At 46.5% G+C, this 18,188-nt stretch overlaps 1 protein-coding gene across 1 annotated transcript; it reads left to right on the top strand.

Annotated features, from left to right (window-relative positions):
* The first annotated feature begins 176 nt into the window (after positions 1 to 176).
* On the top strand, positions 177 to 17,767 carry GFRA3 (GDNF family receptor alpha 3). Its single transcript, XM_027606292.1, has 8 exons — positions 177 to 366; positions 6,341 to 6,625; positions 11,319 to 11,411; positions 12,839 to 13,151; positions 16,030 to 16,133; positions 16,289 to 16,423; positions 16,806 to 16,894; positions 17,089 to 17,767. The coding sequence occupies exons 1-8, from the start codon at positions 282 to 284 to the stop codon at positions 17,176 to 17,178; spliced, it is 1,194 nt and encodes a 397-aa protein (XP_027462093.1). The 5' UTR covers positions 177 to 281; the 3' UTR covers positions 17,179 to 17,767.
* The last annotated feature ends 421 nt before the right edge of the window (positions 17,768 to 18,188 follow it).

The following is an 18,188-nucleotide window of genomic DNA, read 5'->3' as shown; positions in this document are numbered from 1 at the left end:
CTTGCACGCAGAAGCCGTGGCGTATGACCTCGCTCGCCCCCACCCGCGCCTCCTTCTCCAGACAGTAGAAGCAGCGGTGTGGTGCGTCCGTGCGCTTCAGAGTTGGAGGGCGGTGCCCAGGACCCTAGTGGGAGAGTGTCGGCGCCGCGCGAGGAAGGGTGGGGGGCGGCGGCGCTCCACAGCCCGGCGCGCGGAGCCTCGGCGCGAGAAGCTAGGGGGAGCGCGGCGCCCGGCACTGGCACAGCGTCTCGGAGGGGGCCGGCCGGCGTGCGGACCGAGCCATGGCTAGTCCTCCGAACCCGAACCCGAGAACACTGCCGCCCGTGCTCCTGCTCCTGCTACTGGTACCGCTGCCGCTCGGAGCCGGTAAGTGTCGTCTGTGCGTAAGCGGGCCGGTTTGGCCAGGGCGTTCGGGGGAGGGGAGAGGAGCGTAGGCGGGGCGCCGGTCACAGGTGTCCATCTGTCCGAGGAAGGAAGCCCAGGGTGCCGGGAAGGGGATGCCTTCCATGCCTAATACAGTTTTTGAACTATTATAGATGGAATGCTAGCCATGGCCAGGACACCCAAGCATCTCCTCTCCCCCCCCCCACCCCGGTCCAGACGCACCTCTTGAGGGGCATCTGCACCGACAGAACAGTTGCAGCCAGGCCACTTCCACGAGAGCATCTCTAGAAGGCGGGAAGAATCAGAAGCACGACTGCCGTTTGCTCCACCGGGGCTTTCAAGTCTCGCACTCGCTGTAAGGGCCGGGGAAGTGGACTCTAGGTACAGATGAAGAAAGCAAAGTGTTTGTTGAAACTGACTTGTCACGAATTAGGGTTGTAAACTGCTGCTAGAACTTGCTAACATCATTGTTTGAGAATATTTCTCGTCACCAACCTACTCCCACTCCCTACCCTTTCAGGACTTATTTTTATTGTTTTAATTGGAGCAGAAGACTCACTATAGGGGAAGATGGCTCAGCACAGTGCCTTGCCCTATTATGGATACACAGTAGGTATTTTGTGGAATATATAGTTCGAGGTCTGTCATTGCCATTCCCCGGGGATGGGTAGCCTGGGATCCAGGATCCCAGGGAATATGGTCATGACCTTTGGGCGTGGGATGGGTATATGGAATCTTATTGAGGGACTCCTGCACAGAGCCCGAGTGGAGGAAATCCTGAGGCAGAGATAACACACGGACCCATCACCTCCCTCCACGAAGTAGTACTGCAGAAATACAATCCTGACTGCAAAACAGATACGGAAGGAAAAGCGCTGGTCTGTCCAGATTGACTCCATCAGTAAATCAGGGCAGCAAGGTATCACCAGTCTGATTTGACTGCCCAGAAAATTCCATTAACCCTAACAGTATAGCTGCACATCAAGATCAGGGGTAAACATTAAACACCTTCCTCATTAACCAGTTAAGTGTAGCAAGTTCCCCCCTGTTATGATGAAATTTAACATTGCCCCTACTTTCTTTTGTTGAGCTGCAATTGCTCCTAAATCCACCACTGTTCAGATTCAGTGAACTATCAGCTATGAAATAAGAGAGGTTTACTTTTGAAAATTGTTGGGACTCAATATTTAGTCCAGTTTAAGCAATGAGACTTAGACTTGTTACATTTCTTTCATTAGGCACTTACTGGGTACCTACCAGAAGTAACCTCTTAAACATTTAGTATTTGTCAAACTGCTGAAATCCCTGTTTCCCTTTTGGTAAAGATAAATATCTCTATGCCTTCCCTGAATCTGTTTTTGAAATTTAAAAGCTTTTTTCATCTTCCACATATATAATGATCAAATGTGTTTTTTTGAACCACCCATTACCTTTGGAAATTCTGATATACCCCTGAAAGGAGCCTAACCTGTCTCTTCCCCAGCCCTCCTTTGAGAAACACTGGTTTAATCCAATCCCTCACCTTACATTTGGGCAACTAAGGTCCAGAAAGTGAAGGCAGGACTGGGACTAAGGTGAATGAGTGAAGGGGGTGCAAAGAAACAGTAGTCAAGATAATATTTTTTTTTGATGTAGTGTTCCATGATTTATTGTTTGTGCATAACACCCAGTGCTCCATGCAGAACGTGCCCTCTTTAATACCCATCACCAGGCTAACCCATCCCCCCACCCTCCTCCCCTCTAGAACCCTCAGTTTGTTTTTCAGAGTCCATCGTCTCTCATGGTTCGTGTCCCCCTCCGATTCCCCCCCTTCATTCTTCCCCTCCTGCTATGTTCTTTCTTTTAAGATAAAGAATATTTTAATGCAGTATTTTTTTTAAAGATTTTTTAGTTGTTTTTTTTTTTAAGTAATCTCTGCGTCCAACATGGGGCTCCACCAACTGAGCCAGCCAGGTGGCCCTCAATGCAGTATTTTTAAAAAATCAAAATCAGTGCTCGCTTCAGCAGCACATATACTAAAAATCAAAATCAGTGCTCCCCCCAAAATCCATGGTGAGCAAAATATCAAAATTTAAATAAAAAGAGTGCCAATGCCATGCTGAAGCTTATTGGAGCCTGAAGCAAAAGGTGTAATCAATACTACTGATCCTGCCTTTGTTTGTGCATTGGATGTGACCGGTTCTCAGGGTGCATCATATTTTCCAGGGAACTTGCTAAAACTCAGATTCCCAGGCATTATCACCAGAGACTCTGATTCAGTAGTTCTGGGATGGGGTCAGAAATCTGCATTTTAATAAGCAATCTACTTGATTATCATTTGATTGAAAGAGAAGGTTGGACTGACTAAACTCAGGCTCCTCCTAATTTTGGCACTTTGATTTTTTTTTTTTAGGATTTTATTTATTCATTTGAGAGAAAGGGAGAGCACAGGCAGTGGGGAGGGGTACAGGGAAAAGGGAGAAGCAGGCTCCGTCCCCCCCCCCCAGCAGGGAGCCCAGTGTGGGGCTCAATCCCAGGACCCTGGGATCCTGATCTGAGCCAAAAGCAGACACTTAACTGACTGAGCCACCTGCGCAGCCCGGCACTTTGATTTTAAGTAGAGGAAAGGGGCTCAGGGAAGTTACAGAGGTGGCAGAATTTCTCTGTTAATTGGTTATTTCTTAAATTGTAGGAGCTCATAAAAAACAAGCACTGTTCTAGGCACTGGCAATAAAGTAGTGCTAAGATAGATGTGGAAGTCTAGACGGAGAGAGAATCAATAAAAAATCAAGGTAAAAAATCAAGTAATGAAAAGTGCTATGCAGAGTTTTGGAGTAATGATGTGGTAGAGTAGCTAGGGGGTTATTTTCAATTGGTTTGTTGGAGATGGTCTTTCTGCAGTGACATTTTGGCTGAAAAGTGAATTACTAGAAGGGGCCAGCCATGTGAAGATCAGGAGGAAGAGCATTCCAAGCAGAAAGAAAGGCTAGGGCAATAACGCTAAGGTTGACATAGGCTTGTCTGGGTCAGTGGCAACAGAAAAAAGGCTGGTGTGGGTGGAAGGAAGTGGGAGAGGAAGAGAGGGCTAGGAGGTAAGGTTAGATAAGTGAGCAGGGAACAGGGTGCATAAACTAGATCCGAATCTAAGTGCATTGGAAGCTGTTGGAAGAATTTAAGCAGAGAAATGAGATGACCTCATTTACAATATTTAAGAGATGATCCCATATAATGCCAATTGCCATTAGAATTATATTATTTTCACATAATGGAATGATACACAGCAAGAAAAATAGAAATAAGGTAGTTACAACCATAGTTAATAGTGTGGGTGGGGACGCCTGGGTAGCTCAGTTGGTTAAGCGTCTGCCTTCCACTCAGGTCATGATCCCAGGGTCTGGGACTGAGTCCCACATCGGGCTCCCTGCTCAGTGGGGAGCCTGCTTCTCCCTCTGCCTGCCACTCCCCCTGCTTGTGCACACACGTGCTCTCTCTCTCTCTCCCTCAAATAAATAAATAAATAAATAAATAAATAAATAAATAAATAAATAAAATCTTTGAAAAAATAGCGTGGGTGAACTTCATAAACATAATATTCAGCAAAAGAAACCAAGACACCAAAAGCACATATTGTATGACTGAAAAACCAACAAAACTAATCTCTAATGTTAGAAAATCAAGACATTGGTTTCCTTAGGTGTGGTTGGTGACTGGCAGAGGGCATCTGGGGAGCTGGTCATGTTCTGGTCCTTTATCTTTCTTTCTTTTTTTTTTTTTAAGATTTTTATTTATTTATTTATTTGAGAGAGAGAATGAGAGAGCATGAGAGGGGGGAAGGTCAGAGGGAGAAGCAGACTCCCTGCTGAGCAGGGAGCCCGATGCGGGACTCGATCCCGGGACTCCGGGATCATGACCTGAGCCGAAGGCAGTCGCTTAACCGACTGAGCCACCCAGGCACCCTGTTCTGGTCCTTTATCTGAGGTCTAGTTACACAGTCTACTCAATTTGAAATTCATTGTACTGCACATTTTGATTAATGCATGTTTATGTATGTTGTACTTCAATGAAAAATTATTACCAAACATGATATACAAATGATAAACAAGCACATGAAAACATGCTCAACATCATAAGTTATAAGGGAAATGCTAATGGAAACCACAATGATATGCCACCTCACACCTGTAAGGATGGCTGGGTAAAAAAAACACACACACAAAACAGAAAATAACAAGAGTTGGCAAGTTTGTGGAGAAATTGGAACCTTTGTACAATGCTAATGGGAATGACAAATGGTGTAGCCACTGTGGAAAACGATTTGGTGGTTCCTTAAAAAGTTAAACATAGAATTACCATATGACCCAGCAATTCCACACGTAAATATATATCTAAAAGAATTTTATACAGAATTCAAGCAAATACTTGTACATGAATGCTCACAGAAGCCCTATTCACAATAACCAAAACATGGAAACATCCCAAATGTTCAACTGGTGTATAGATAAACAAAACATGGTATATCTGTACAATGAAATATTTCTCATCCATAAAAAAGTGAAGTACTGATATATGCTACCATGTGGATGAACCACAAAAAGCAGTATGTTAGGTGAAAGAAGCCAGATACAAAAGATGATGTATTTTATGATTCCATTTGTATAAAATATCTAGAATGGATAAATCTGTAGAGAGAGAAGGTAGGTTAGTGGTTGCCTGAGACTAGTGGGGAGGGAAATGGAGAGTGACTGTTTAATGGGTATGGGTCTTCCATACGCCACAATGGGTATGGGCTTTCCTTTTGGAGTAATGAGAATATATTGGAGTTAGGTAGATGTGGTGGTTGAACAACATTGTGAATATACCGAATGCCACTTAGTTATGCCCTTTAAGCTGGTTAATTTTATGTTGCATGAATTTCACCTCAATGAAAATGGTTTCCAGCCTAAAAATTTTTCATTAAAAAAGGTGGCTGCAAACAACAAAACGGTAGTTACATGAGGTGAAGGATGTATTAACTAATCTTATTGGGTTAATCACTTCACAATACATACATGAATCAAATCATCACATTGCACACCTAAAACTTACACAATGCTGTATGTCAATTTTATCTCAGTAAAGCTGGAAAACAAAACAAAACAGAAATATGGCTGAATGGTATGGAAGAATGAATTTGGAAGATGGAATCAGGGAGACCAATAAAAAGTCTTGGAAGTAGTTCTAACAGGAGTTGATGATGGTAGTTTGAGCTAAGGAGGCGGTGATAAATGTGGAGAGAAGTGGACAATTTCCTGATATATTGTGGAGTTGATAGGACTTGCTGGATTCAACAGGAAAGAGAAGAATCAAAAATGACCCCTAGAAGTTTTGCCTTGCAAAACTGATGACATGATGGCGTTCTGGTACCCTTTGATAGGGATGCTAAGTTCTAGGTTGTAGGGTCTTCCACAAGGACTGAATTATAACCAGCTGTAGGAGTGACAGAATCAGCAAAAGCTCCCCAACTCCACCACTGACCCTTTCCCCCCAGAAGATATTTTTAAGTAACTTTTAATGGAAGCTTCAGAGTTGTTAAGTGTCATTTAGCCCACTCCCATGCACACTGTCAACTCTCTGGTTATGATTCTAGCCCTGCCCATGCATTGCTCTGCCAAGGGCCCTCTTCTCTGTGCCTGGCAGGGTCATGAGGCTCAGCTTCAAACAACAGTCCCCTTTCTTCTCCCAGGAGGCTGAGAAGCCTCTCTTCAAACCTACCTCTTCTTGGACCTGATCTATTCTGTCCAAATTGTGACAGCTACAGATTCTTTACTCCTGCGGGGCTTTTCTCCCCACTTATTCCTAAAGGCCTTTGTGCTACCCCAAGACTTTCCTGCCCAAGGTTTGGTCTTGAATCCCCCCTACTCTACCTTACAACTTGTTACTCCCAGGCACTACTCTGACCTCATGTGAGCCTCACCTGGTCTCTCTTCCTCCACAACAGACCCCCTCCCCACCGAGGGCCGGCTGGTGAACAGCTGTATCCAGGCCAGGAGGAAGTGCCAGGTCGATCCTATTTGCAATGCTGCCTACCACCACCTGAACTCCTGCACCTCTAGTGTAAGCACCCCATCACCGGCACAGGAGCTTTTGGTCCCTGAGGAGTGCAGGGAGGCAGCACAGCACCTCAGGAATAGCTCTTTGATGAGCTGTACATGCCACCGCCGCATGAAGAACCAAGTTGCCTGCCTGGACATCTATTGGACCGTTCACCTTGCCCGCAGCCTTGGTGAGGCCCCCATCATAGAGTGGACTCAGCTAAGGGAGATGGCTCTTGTGGGTTGTTGTTTAATCCTGCAGAATATAGGCTGGATGGGTAGATTCTGACTAGGATGGTAATGAAGCTCTGCATTTGACATCAGTAGGAAGTAGAGGGAGGACTTGGCAATATCCTTCTGGGCATCCACAACATTGCCCTTTCTGTGCCCTACTTCCCCCTTTCTTACCTGGTCACATGTAGCTGCCTCTTGGCAGAACTCTGAGCCAGGCTGAGGCCCAACCTGGACAGCTCCTGGAACAGAAGGGTATGGACAGGACATGGAGGGAAATGATCTTAACCCATTCACAGATTCCAAATACAATGTAATCCATAAAGCCAGAGAGACTGGGAGGCAGCGTCCAGGTCCTGCCTTTAACAGAAAGGATACTCATTAACCAGACAGAAGGTAGTAAGAGAGAAGACACTGGAATAGCCAAAGAGAGAAGAGCTTCCTCATACTCTTTCCGGAAAGGTGACTACCTTTCTGTATTAACCAGCTTTTACTGGACTATGCTGCAATAACAAAACAGTGACTTGTAAAACAAAGGTTTAGTTCTTGCTCATATTCTGTGTTAGCTGTGTCATGTGTCCTCTTCATTTTTGAATCCAGGCTGAAGGTACAGCCTCCATCTGGGAAGTTCTTTTCTCATGGCAGAGGGGAATAAGCAATGACAGAAGCATGTGATGCCTTTAAAAGCTTCTACTCAGATGTTACATGAAATACTTATGCTCACATTCCATGAAGAAAGCAGATCCCATGACCAAGCCTGACATCCCTGGTGAGGAGGAAGTATACTCCTCCCACAAGAGACCCTGAAAATCACATGGCAATAAGTGAGGATATATAATCTTACAGGGAGGGCAAAAATAGTCGGAGATAATATACAAGCTACCATAGTCCACTATTTGGTTAAAATACTCATTTCTCTCTCTTTCACGAGCAAAATATATCAACCCCCTTCCTTCTTTTCTTTTCTTTCTTTCAGATTTTTTATTTTTAAGTAATCTCTACACCCAACGTGGGGCTCAAACTCACAACCCCAAGATCAAGAGAGTTGCAATGCTCTTCCAACTGAGCCAGTCAGGTGCCTGTCAACCCACTTTCCAAGGAAGATACCCTAAGGGTTCTATCCAAACAGTACATCAGTTTCCCAGTCTAGGATCTTATAATTTCTGTCAGGTCTGGATATGACTCCTCTTGATCTATCTACCTATGGACAAAAAGAGCAGGTCATCTGCCTCCAATATGTATTCTGTATACAACAGTGGAACAGGGACAGGAGAACATAACTCTCAGGAAGGGCAGGAAAGGGAGGCACACAGCAGATGTTGCTTCATAGTTGTTCTGATGTCCTACTACATAAACATTGTAAGGGCCATCTTCCCTTGGTAGTGGGCACGGCTCTTTAAGGTTTTGTTTATTTATTTGTCAGAGAGAGAGAGACAGCAAGCGCACAAGCTGGGGAAGCTGCAGGCAGAGGGAGAAGCAGGCTCCCCACCGAGCAAGGAGCTCGATGCGGGGACTCGATCCCAGGGCCCTGGGATCATGACCTGCGCCGAAGGCAGACGCTTAATGACTGAGCCACCCAGGCGTCCCGGCACTGCTCTTTAATAAGGTTCTGCTTTTGCTCCTTAGGAGAGTTGCTTATCTGTTGTTCTCCAGGGCTCTTGGCCCAGCCCCCCTACCCCTGGCAGGTCCTTCCTTTCCCATTATTTTCTTTGGCCATGTCTGAGAAGGATATTGGAGACTCCCACCTCCTTGAGGAGTGAACGGCTTTCTCAGCTTGTTTGCTACCTGAGGAATGTTGGGAACATTTTCAGACTCCAATAGAGTCTATTTGAATCCAGGCTGGTGGCTCTTAGCAGTACAACTCTCTCAAAACTTAATTGCTTTGGTTCCTGTCACCTCATGTGCCAGTAGCCTTCCCAATAATTCTTTTTTTCTTTTAAGATTTTATTTATTTATTTGAGAGAGAGAATGAGAGATAGAGAGCACGAGAGGGAAGAGGGTCGGAGGGAGAAGCAGACTCCCTGCTGAGCAGGGAGCCCGATGCGGGACTCGATCCCGGGACTCCAGGATCATGACCTGAGCCGAAGGCAGTCGCTTTACCAACTGAGCCACCCAGGCGCCCCCGATAATTCTTTTCAAGATATGTGTCTCTTTCTAGACCTAATTAGAAGTATCTTGCTCTGGGGCACCTGGGTGGCTCAGTCGTTAAGCGTCTGCCTTGGGCTCAGGTCATGATCCCGGGGTCCTGGGATCGGGCCCCACATCGGGCTCTCTGCTCCGTGGGAGGCCTGCTTCTCCCTCTTCCACTCTCCCAGCTTGTGTTCCCTCTCTCGCTGTGTCTCTCTCTGTCCAATAAAGAAATAAAATCTTTAAAAAAAAAAAAAGTATCTTGCTCTTACCAGGCTTCTGTGGGAGAGTCACTACCCTAGTCTTTTTTCTCTAAGCATATTTGTCTAACTGGCAGGATTTATTGATACCATCTTAATCAATGAGAGATCTCCACAAAGGGCATGATAGCCATATCATTGAATTGGTCTTTGCCCTAAGGCTGAGTTGTAATCGACCTTATTACACAAAGCATCTTTCAGGTTTTTTTTTTTAAGATTTTATTTATTTATTTGACAGAGAGAGACACAGCGAGAGAGGGAACACAAGCAGGGGGAGTGGGAGAGGGAGAAGCAGGCTTCCCGCAGAGCAGGGAGCCCGACACGGGGCTCGATCCCAGGACCCTGGGATCATGACCTGAGCCGAAGGCAGACGCTTAATGACTGAGCCACCCAGGCGCCCCCCGCATCTTTCAGTTTTATCTTTTACTATTTGAATATGAAAAACAGTTGCATATCTTAATCCTACAAATCCTCAAATTTCTGGATTGTTTCTTTTCTTTTTCCTCCCTATTTGCAAACTGGCCATTTCTCTGAGCTTTTGTCTTTCTTGTAGTACCTTGCAAAATGCAGCCATTAGCGATCAAGACATACTAGAACCTTCTTCTCAGCTTCTTTCCCTTAAAGCACAATCTCATTCAGTACATCTTTCTTCCAAGTTATTGGAGGCAACAATTTTACCAAATGCGTTGCCACTGCATATTGAGGACTGCTATTTTTCATATCCCAGGAACAGCTTATTCACCATCCACTCACTGCCCAGTCCCAAAGCCAAAACCACACATTTTAGATTCTTTGCTGTTACTGCTGCAATCATTTCTAGATACCAGTTATATTTTTAATAAGAATTTGCTGGGTTATGCTGCAGTAAAACCCAACCAACCCCCAAATATCTGGCCTTCCACAACAAAATTTTCCGTTTTGCTCATTACACATCTGCTGTGGGGTTCCTTGAGTTAGCTTTGTCTTTGCTCTCTGTCTTCTTTCTCAGACCTGGGCTGGGAGAGGGAAAAGAACAGCAGCAGGATAATGTGATGGTTCATAAAGCTTCTGCTCAGATGTGATTTATGTCACTTCAGCTCACAGTCCACAGGCCAGAGCAAGTCACATGGGTGATCCTTACAGTAGGGTGTAGAAGTATACTCCTTTCATAGGGGGCCTGAAAGTCACATGGCGAGGGGGGAGGGCGGGCGGTGGTGTATAGTTCTCCCACAGGGTGGGTAGCTAGCACATAACTGGAAACAGTAATACAATTTACCACACTTTTTGTTCCTTGTTTTCCACTCCTCATCCTAATCAGTTCTCTTTGAGAGCTTCCCCAGAGACTTCTCCCTGGACTTTTCCTTTGAGAAAAGTCTTTCAGGTCTTCCCAAATATCCAGACCATCCTTTCTTATCTGCTTGACATCATCCATATTTCTTCCCTCCTGAGGATGCATTCTCAAAGGCATATTGGGTGACACCTTGCACTCTCTCACCTCTCTCTTCCAACAAGATTTATTACCCAACATTTATTGAGTACCTACCATGTGTATGAGCTATGCAGTGACTTTATAAGACCTATTATGTCTCCTTAAGGAACCCACAGCACCCTGTGGGTGACTGGGAAAAGTATGTTACCTTTGAGATCATTGTCTCTTCCAGAGTTCTCTGCTTTTCTCAGTCTGGTTCAGTTTGGGTCCTGGCCTCACTGCCACCTCCTCAGCATGTGATGCATCTCCATAGCTAGGTGGTCAGGTCTAGAACAGAGTCTACTACTGCCCCTTCCTCAACAGTAAGAGAAAACAAGACAGAGTCCCCTCACCTGCTTATGTACCCACAGGCCATATGTCTAGTGGTTAGGAGTGGAAACTCTGGAATCAGATAGTCCAGGTTTCAAGTCCCAGCTCCACTTTTTAGCCTCTGTGAGCCTGAGCAAGTGACTTAACCTCTCTCAGCCTGTTTCTTCTTACCTACCCAAAGGCTTCTAGGAGGATTGAAATTGAATTTTTTTCTTCTTTTTTACTAATGCCGTGGTGCCCAGCGCACAGTGTACTCAACAAATAGTAGCTTTATTATTCTTATCATTAAATTCAGTGTATTCACTGAGCCCAGCCTATACCTTTATGGCCTTGCTTTTTTTCTCACCTCTAACTGCTTGCAGCTAGTTAGGTAGAGACTGTGCCTTTTCCTTTTTTCCACAGGGCTTTGAGGGCTGACCCAGCAGCCTCAGCCCCTCCTGCTCCCACCCCCCAGCCTGGTCCTCAGGATTCTTGTCACCTTGTCTCTAGGTGACTTTGAACTGGATGTCTCCCCCTATGAAGACACAGTGACCAGAAAACCCTGGAAAATGAATCTCAGCAAACTGAACATGCTCAAACCAGGTGTGGAGGGCAAGCTGAGGCTGGGGCATGAGGGGTGGGCCTGGACCCTGAAGGAAGGGTGGCTGGTGGGGAACACAAACCAGAGGGCATGTTGGGGGAGAGTTCTAGTCTGCCAAGTAACTAAAGCATTGTGTCAGGGTGGGAGTCTGAGCTGTGGGCATGGTGTGGTCTTATGAGTCAACAAAGAGCAATAGGTATTAGGGAGGCATTTGAAGAGAGCCCATTAGGGTTCCAAAAGATGGGTCTCTACAAAGGGTCTGATGGAGTGGCAGCAGTCCCAGAAAAAAATATGCTGAAATGAAGTATTTACCCTTATTCGAGGCAGCCAGGAAAGTAGCTTTTTGTCCCTGAAGACTAAGAAATTGCTTGTTTTCAAACCATTCTAATGGGATGGGCGAGGTATTGGGCCGGGGAAATGGTGAGAGAGAATGTGACTCCTCAGGGGTGACTCAGGGTGGGAGCCATCTGTCTGGCAAGGATTAAAATGCATGTTTTGGCAGCTCTTTCTGTCCATGGGTCCTGTCCCCATGCTTTAATAAAATCACCATTTTGCGCGCACACACACACATGCGCACACACACACATACACACACAAATAAGATGCATGTTTTTCAGGACAGTGGAGCTGTTGTGTTAATTGGGAAGGAGCACACACACACATGCACTTGCTTTTTGAGAAAGATGTGAGCTTTGTTGTAGAATCAGTCCTATATATTGGAAATAGAATTTTCAGAGAAAAGCATAGAGATTTATACATAAACTCTTAGTTACAAGGAATCTGGGAATAACCTGTTCCAGTCACTCCATTGTTCTGACTGCTAGAATTAATAGTAATAGCACCATAATTTCCCAAGACTCAGAGTATGGGGAGCTTTTATGCATACATCAGTCATTGAAGACAGGTGTTATTAAAACTGGGCAGAATAGATGCAAAACAAAACAAATATTCTAAGTAGAATTCGGTTGCATCTGTTTCTGATGGTTCAGAAAGTGCTTCAGAATGTTAGGGGGCCTCTAGCTAATGATTTCCCCCATGAAATTTCACTCACTGCATACAACTGAGGAAGAAGACGTTTCAGTTGAGCTTTCTGGCCGCTTCAATTCTAGGTAAATGAGCGCAATAGATAGATGATAGATAGATAGCTTCTATTTCTTTTATTTATTATTATTTTGTTGTTTTGTTTTAAACTTAGGTAAGCTGAGGAATAGGATGAGGGAAGCTCACAAATAACAGATACAATTTATGGGTAGTGGGAAAGCCACGGATTAGCAGTGGCGGTATTCAGGGTAGTCGTCACTTTCCTCCTAGCCCCACCACCGACCTTGTTAAATCGGAGGGTTGCAGGGGTTCCTAGCAAAACTGGGCTGCACGTTTGCAGAGACGACTGGTGACTTGGTGCCCTTCTCCCTCCACCCCCCCCCCCCAGACTCAGACCTCTGCTTCAAGTTCGCCATGCTGTGCACTCTTAATGACAAGTGTGACCGGCTGCGCAAGGCCTATGGGGAGGCGTGCTCGGGGTCCCGCTGCCAACGCCCCACCTGCCTCGGGCAGCTCCGTGCCTTCTTTGAGAAGGCGTCGGAGCCCCACGCTCAGGGCCTGCTGTTGTGCCCGTGCGCACCCGCCGACCAGGGCTGCGGGCAACGCAGGCGCAACACCATCGCCCCCAGCTGCGCGCTGCCGTCGGAGGCCCCCAACTGCCTGGAGCTGCGGCGCGTCTGCCTCTCTGAGCCGCTGTGCAGGTGCAGGTGCCGGGTGTGGGCGGGCAGGGTGCGCGAGGGCGCCTTGCACACCGCTCCTTCTCCGATGGCCGCCTTCCTGTGCGGGGGGGGGCCGGGTTTGCCGCCCAGGGACCGTGGAATGACTTCACCCCGTAGCTCCCTTCGGTATTTTCTGAAACCCTTTTTTCAAAAAAACTGTGTAAAAACTTCAGAAAATATAAAAACGTATAAAATAGCACTCAGAAGCGCTCACCTGAAGATAATCCACATCCTTTGGGGAGGGTTTCCTTCCAGTCTTTTTTTTTTTTTTTTTAAAGATTTTATTTATTTATTTGACAGAGAGAGACACAGCGAGAGAGGGAACACAAGCAGGGGGAGAGGGAGAGGCAGAAGCAAACCTCCCGCTGAGCGGGGAGCCCGATGCGGGGCTCGATGCGGGGCTCGATCCCAGGACCCTGGGATCATGACCTGAGCCGAAGGCAGACGCTTAACCGCTGAGCCACCCAGGCGCCCCTCCAGTCTTTTTTGTATACAGATAAACTAAACGATATTCTAGAAATATATTCTACCTTGTTTTCCCACTTATGTGCATATCTCATGGGCGTTTCTCTGTGGAGGCAGTATGGGATAGTGGTGACCACCGGCTCCGAAGTCAGACAGATGTGAATTTAAAGTCCGGGGCTGGGGCGCCTGGGTGGCTCAGTCGGTTAAGCCACTGCCTTCAGCTCAGGTCATGATCCTGGAGTCCCGGGATCGAGTCCCGCATCGGGCTCCCTGCTCGGCAGGGAGTCTGCTTCTCCCTCTGACCCTCCCCTCTCTCATGTTCTCTCTCTCTATCTCATTCTCTCTCTCAAATAAATAAATAAATAAATCTTTAAAAAAAAAATAAAGCCTGGGGCTGTGTGACTTTGAGCCCATAACTTTAACCTAAAACTCCATCACTTAACCTAACGTTCCTCCTAGTCCTCTGTAAAAAGTGGGATAATAATACAGATCTCATGGGATTCTGGTGAGAGTTAAATTGCATAATTTATGTAGAGTGCTTAGCTTACTGGTGCAGAGTAAGTGCTCAATAAATGGTGGTGCTTATTTTGTCTTTTACTGTCCTTCTACAACTTGATTTTTAAATGCCTGCATTGTATTTCATTTTATGGATGCCCCATACTTTAATTCTTCCTCTATTATTGGATATTTAGGTTGCTTTCTTTATTGCTATAAATAATGCTACAATAAATATCACTCGTTTTTTTTTTAAGATTTTATTTATTTATTTGTCAGAGAGACAAAGAGAGAGCACAAGCAGGGGTAGCGGCAGGCAGAGGGAGAAGCAGGCTCCCCACCAAGCAAGGTGCCTGATGCGGGACTCAATCCCAGGACTCTGGGATCATGGCCCCAGCCGAAGGCAGACGCTTAACTGGACAGAGCCACCCAGGCATCCCTCACTCTTGTTCATTTTTGCGCACAAATCTAATTATTACTTAGGACGTGTTGCTACAAATGCCAATACCAAATCAAAGTACATGATGATTTGTAAGATCTTTGATACATAGTCTCCAGAAATTCTGATCTGGCTTTCCTCTGCCTCCTCAGAACAAAACACTCACCAAATTGAAGTTATCATCATTCAAGTAGCATTTGCTGACAATGAGAGTCACCCCAACCTTGTTTTGCAGCCTGGTTCTAGCTGTTATTTCTATATAACCTTGAGCAAGTTACCTAACCTCTCTGAGCCCCATTTCCTTCTTCTCTAAAGTATTACACAAAAGCTTTCAATCATCGTTACACCAACACTTACTGAGTACTTACTATGGACTAGGTACTGTTTTAGGTACTTACTATGTATTAACTCATGTAAACCTTACAAGAACCCTGTAAGATAGATCGTATTGTCATTTTTTTATCATCTTCACTTTACAAAGAAGAAACCACAGCAGAGAAAGTTTAAATAGCTTGTTGCGGTTCATCCAGGTAATAAATCAGGTTACTTAATGAGGTTTGGAATGAACTCTGGCCTAACCGCTTGGCTACACTGCCTCTTGTGCTCGTAGCTGCTCCTGTTACATAGCAAGTGCGGGGCTAGATGACTAAGACACTGTCCTTCCCTTCATTTGGGGGAATTTGCATTTGGGGGGGTGACAGAGAAGTAAACCACCCATCTAACAAAAGGCAAAATGTAAGGAAGACTGCAGAAGTATGTACAGAAAAACATAATTGTAATTCTATCACCTGAAGATAACCAACTTTACCTATTATAGGATCAGTATGAATAATAACGATATCTGACATATAATGAACACTTTGTATGTACCAACCACTATGCTAAATGCTGTATATGCAATCTCTTATTTCATCCTCACAAAAACCCACTTGGAACTACTGTCTTCATTTCTTTCTTTCTTTCTTTCTTTTTTTTTTTTTTTAAGGATTTTACTTAGTTATTTGAGACACACAGAGAGAGAAAAAACAGGGGGAGGAGGAGAGGGAGAGGGAAGAGCAGACTCTGCGCTGAGCCCGACGCAGGGCTCGATTCCATGACCCTGAGATCATGACCTGAGCTGAAATCAAGAGTCAGACGCTCAACCGACTGAGCCACCCAGGCTCCCCAGTACTGTTTTCATTTCTGTTCACAGTTGAGAAAACTAAGGTTAAAGAAGCTGCCTGAAATCTCATAGCTAGGTATTATAGAGCCCAAATTCAAAGTGGTCTGCTTTGAGGGATGAGGCGACAGTGCATTTAATCGTGACAGGAACAGGCTTCACTGAGGGGGAAGCCCTGGGCCAGGCCCTGAAACCAGAGGAGGATTTGGCATGAAGATGGGTATGCCCGCTAAAGGGGTATCAAGGGGGAATGCTGCAGGCCAGACCCCCAGTGAGGACTCTTAAAATTTCCCTTCTTCCAGATCTCGCCTGGTTGATTTTCAGACCCACTGCCATCCTCTGGACATCCTAGGGACCTGTGCAACAGAACATTCCAGATGTCTGCGAGCATACATGGGGCTAATTGGTGAGGCTGGGGGCCATGTGAAGGGAGTCCACAGGGTGGGCAGCCCTGGGGGTGAGAATGCTCTGGAGATGGAGCACTCCTGAGACCCGTATCAGAGAGTGGGGACTGAAGTTTGGGTTGGCCGAGGCCCTGACAATCCTCTCTTCACCCCACAGGGACTGCCATGACTCCCAATTTTGTCAGCAATATCAACACCAGTATTGCCTTAAGCTGCACCTGCCGAGGCAGCGGCAACCTGCAGGACGAGTGTGAGCAGCTGGAAGAGTCCTTCTCCCACAACCCCTGCCTCAGTGAGTGTGTTCCACCTGCTCCCAGTCCCCACGGTTCTGTCAGCTGGATCCCAGGAGAGGAAAAGGGTCAGCTCTGTGGTCCACCCTGGTTCCATCCATCTCCTGCCCCCTCCTCAGCATAGGTTACATCCCCCCAAGTCTGGGCCTGTCTTCCTTCTCCTACTCCCTGAGTGACCCCCCCGCCCAGGCTGCCTGTTCTACCTGTCTTGGCCCCAGGGACACTCCCCACCTCAAGAAACAAGCAAGCAGAATGAGACAAAAGCCCTCTCCCACCTGCCCTGCTATATGTCAGGGTCCCTGAGACATTCCCTTACCTTCTGTGGGAGCCTGAGAAATCTCTGCCATCTGCCTGCCTCCATTCTACCTTCTCTCCTCTCCTCAGTGGAGGCCATTGCAGCTAAGATGCGTTTTCACAGCCAACTCTTCTCCCAGGACTGGGCGGACTCTACCTTTTCCGTGATGGAACACCAGGTAGGGCCTCCTCTATTACACACCTCTTAACCTTTACTGGACTAGCTGGGAGAAACCCAGAGAAGGGGACAGAGGGGGTGACCTCAAGAATACTATAGACCTCTAATGGATACCTCAGGGGAGGGAGACAAGGCCTTGACTGAGGCCAAGGTGGTGAAGGGGGTGGAGCTGACTCTATTCCATTTCTTCTACAGAACAAAAACCCTGCTCTGAGGCCACAGCCGTGGGTGCCGTCTCTTTTCTCCTGTACACTTTCCTTGATTCTGCTCCTGAGCCTGTGGTAGCTGGACTTCCCTTGAGCCCGTTTCCCCTCGACCTCACCCAGTTGACCTGTGGCCTACAAGGGCTAAGGAAAGAGCAGCATCCGGAAGGAGGTGCAGTAAACAACATGGCAACCCTGACTGCACCCCACATATCCAGCTGACTCCAGATGGGGCCATAGTAGAAACTGACTAGCTAAGTTCTCATTCCCTCTGCTTCTGACTCAGGCTGCCCTTTCTTAGGACTTGTTGACTGTGGTTTAGCCATATCTTCTGGTGGAGACCACCTCTACTAAGCTCTCTTCTAATCCCTTCCTCCTGCCCACCAGAATCACCCAGGCTCTAACAAATCAGTCATTCTCTATTGCGTTCTCCAGGTAGGCAGGGCTGGAGGTTCTGAGGCAGCCTAGAAAGACATTCCCCATTGTGAGAAAGGCTGGGGAAAGACTCCTATCCCCTTGTCTCCTCCTCTAAATGGGGGAGATAGGAACCTGCTGCCTACCCTACCCAGGGATCCTACAGAGCATCTGAGCATCAGGAGCTGGAGTATTTGGGTCTTGCTTTCTTCCTGCTACTGTCCTGAAGTACCCCCATCCCCTTGCATCATGATTAAACATTTGACTTAAAAACTTTGCTCCTTTCCCATTTTCTCACATTGTGAATTTATACAGAATTAGGAGTGTTACAGACACAAGAGTAGAGGCCAGGTGAGACAGCAACCCTGTCACCAATTGCTGTGTGACTTCCAGCAAGTTTCTCAACCTCTCTGTGTACTTGACATGGAGCTGAAAGAACAAATAGCTTATGGGAGGCTGTGGACCTTGTTTCTGTCCCAGATCCAGCCATTTCTAGGATACTGTCTGGGATCTGCCACAGCAGCTGGGGCGGGGGGGTGTCCTTAGTCAACCAAAGCATTTATTGAGCACCTGCTGGTATTATTGGTTTGCTCCAGACCATAATGGGGGCCAGAGGAAAGGAGAGATTAGTCCTTGATCTCATTTGCAATCCTGTTGGGATAAGGAAACAAAGTAGTT

This window comes from Zalophus californianus, chromosome 5 (assembly GCF_009762305.2).
Source record: "Zalophus californianus isolate mZalCal1 chromosome 5, mZalCal1.pri.v2, whole genome shotgun sequence".
Classification (NCBI taxonomy): domain Eukaryota; kingdom Metazoa; phylum Chordata; class Mammalia; order Carnivora; family Otariidae; genus Zalophus; species Zalophus californianus.
Note: the sequence above shows the minus strand (reverse complement) of the source record. Positions and strands in the feature narration are given on the sequence as shown.

Coding starts and splice junctions, on each gene's coding strand:
- GFRA3 (XM_027606292.1), top strand. CDS start 282: ATGGCTAGTCCTCCGAACCCGAACCCGAGAACACTGCCGCCCGTGCTC. Junction 6,626..11,318: donor TCACCTTGCCCGCAGCCTTG/GTGAGGCCCCCA, acceptor CCTTGTCTCTAG/GTGACTTTGAACTGGATGTC. Junction 13,152..16,029: donor CTCTCTGAGCCGCTGTGCAG/GTGCAGGTGCCG, acceptor CCCTTCTTCCAG/ATCTCGCCTGGTTGATTTTC.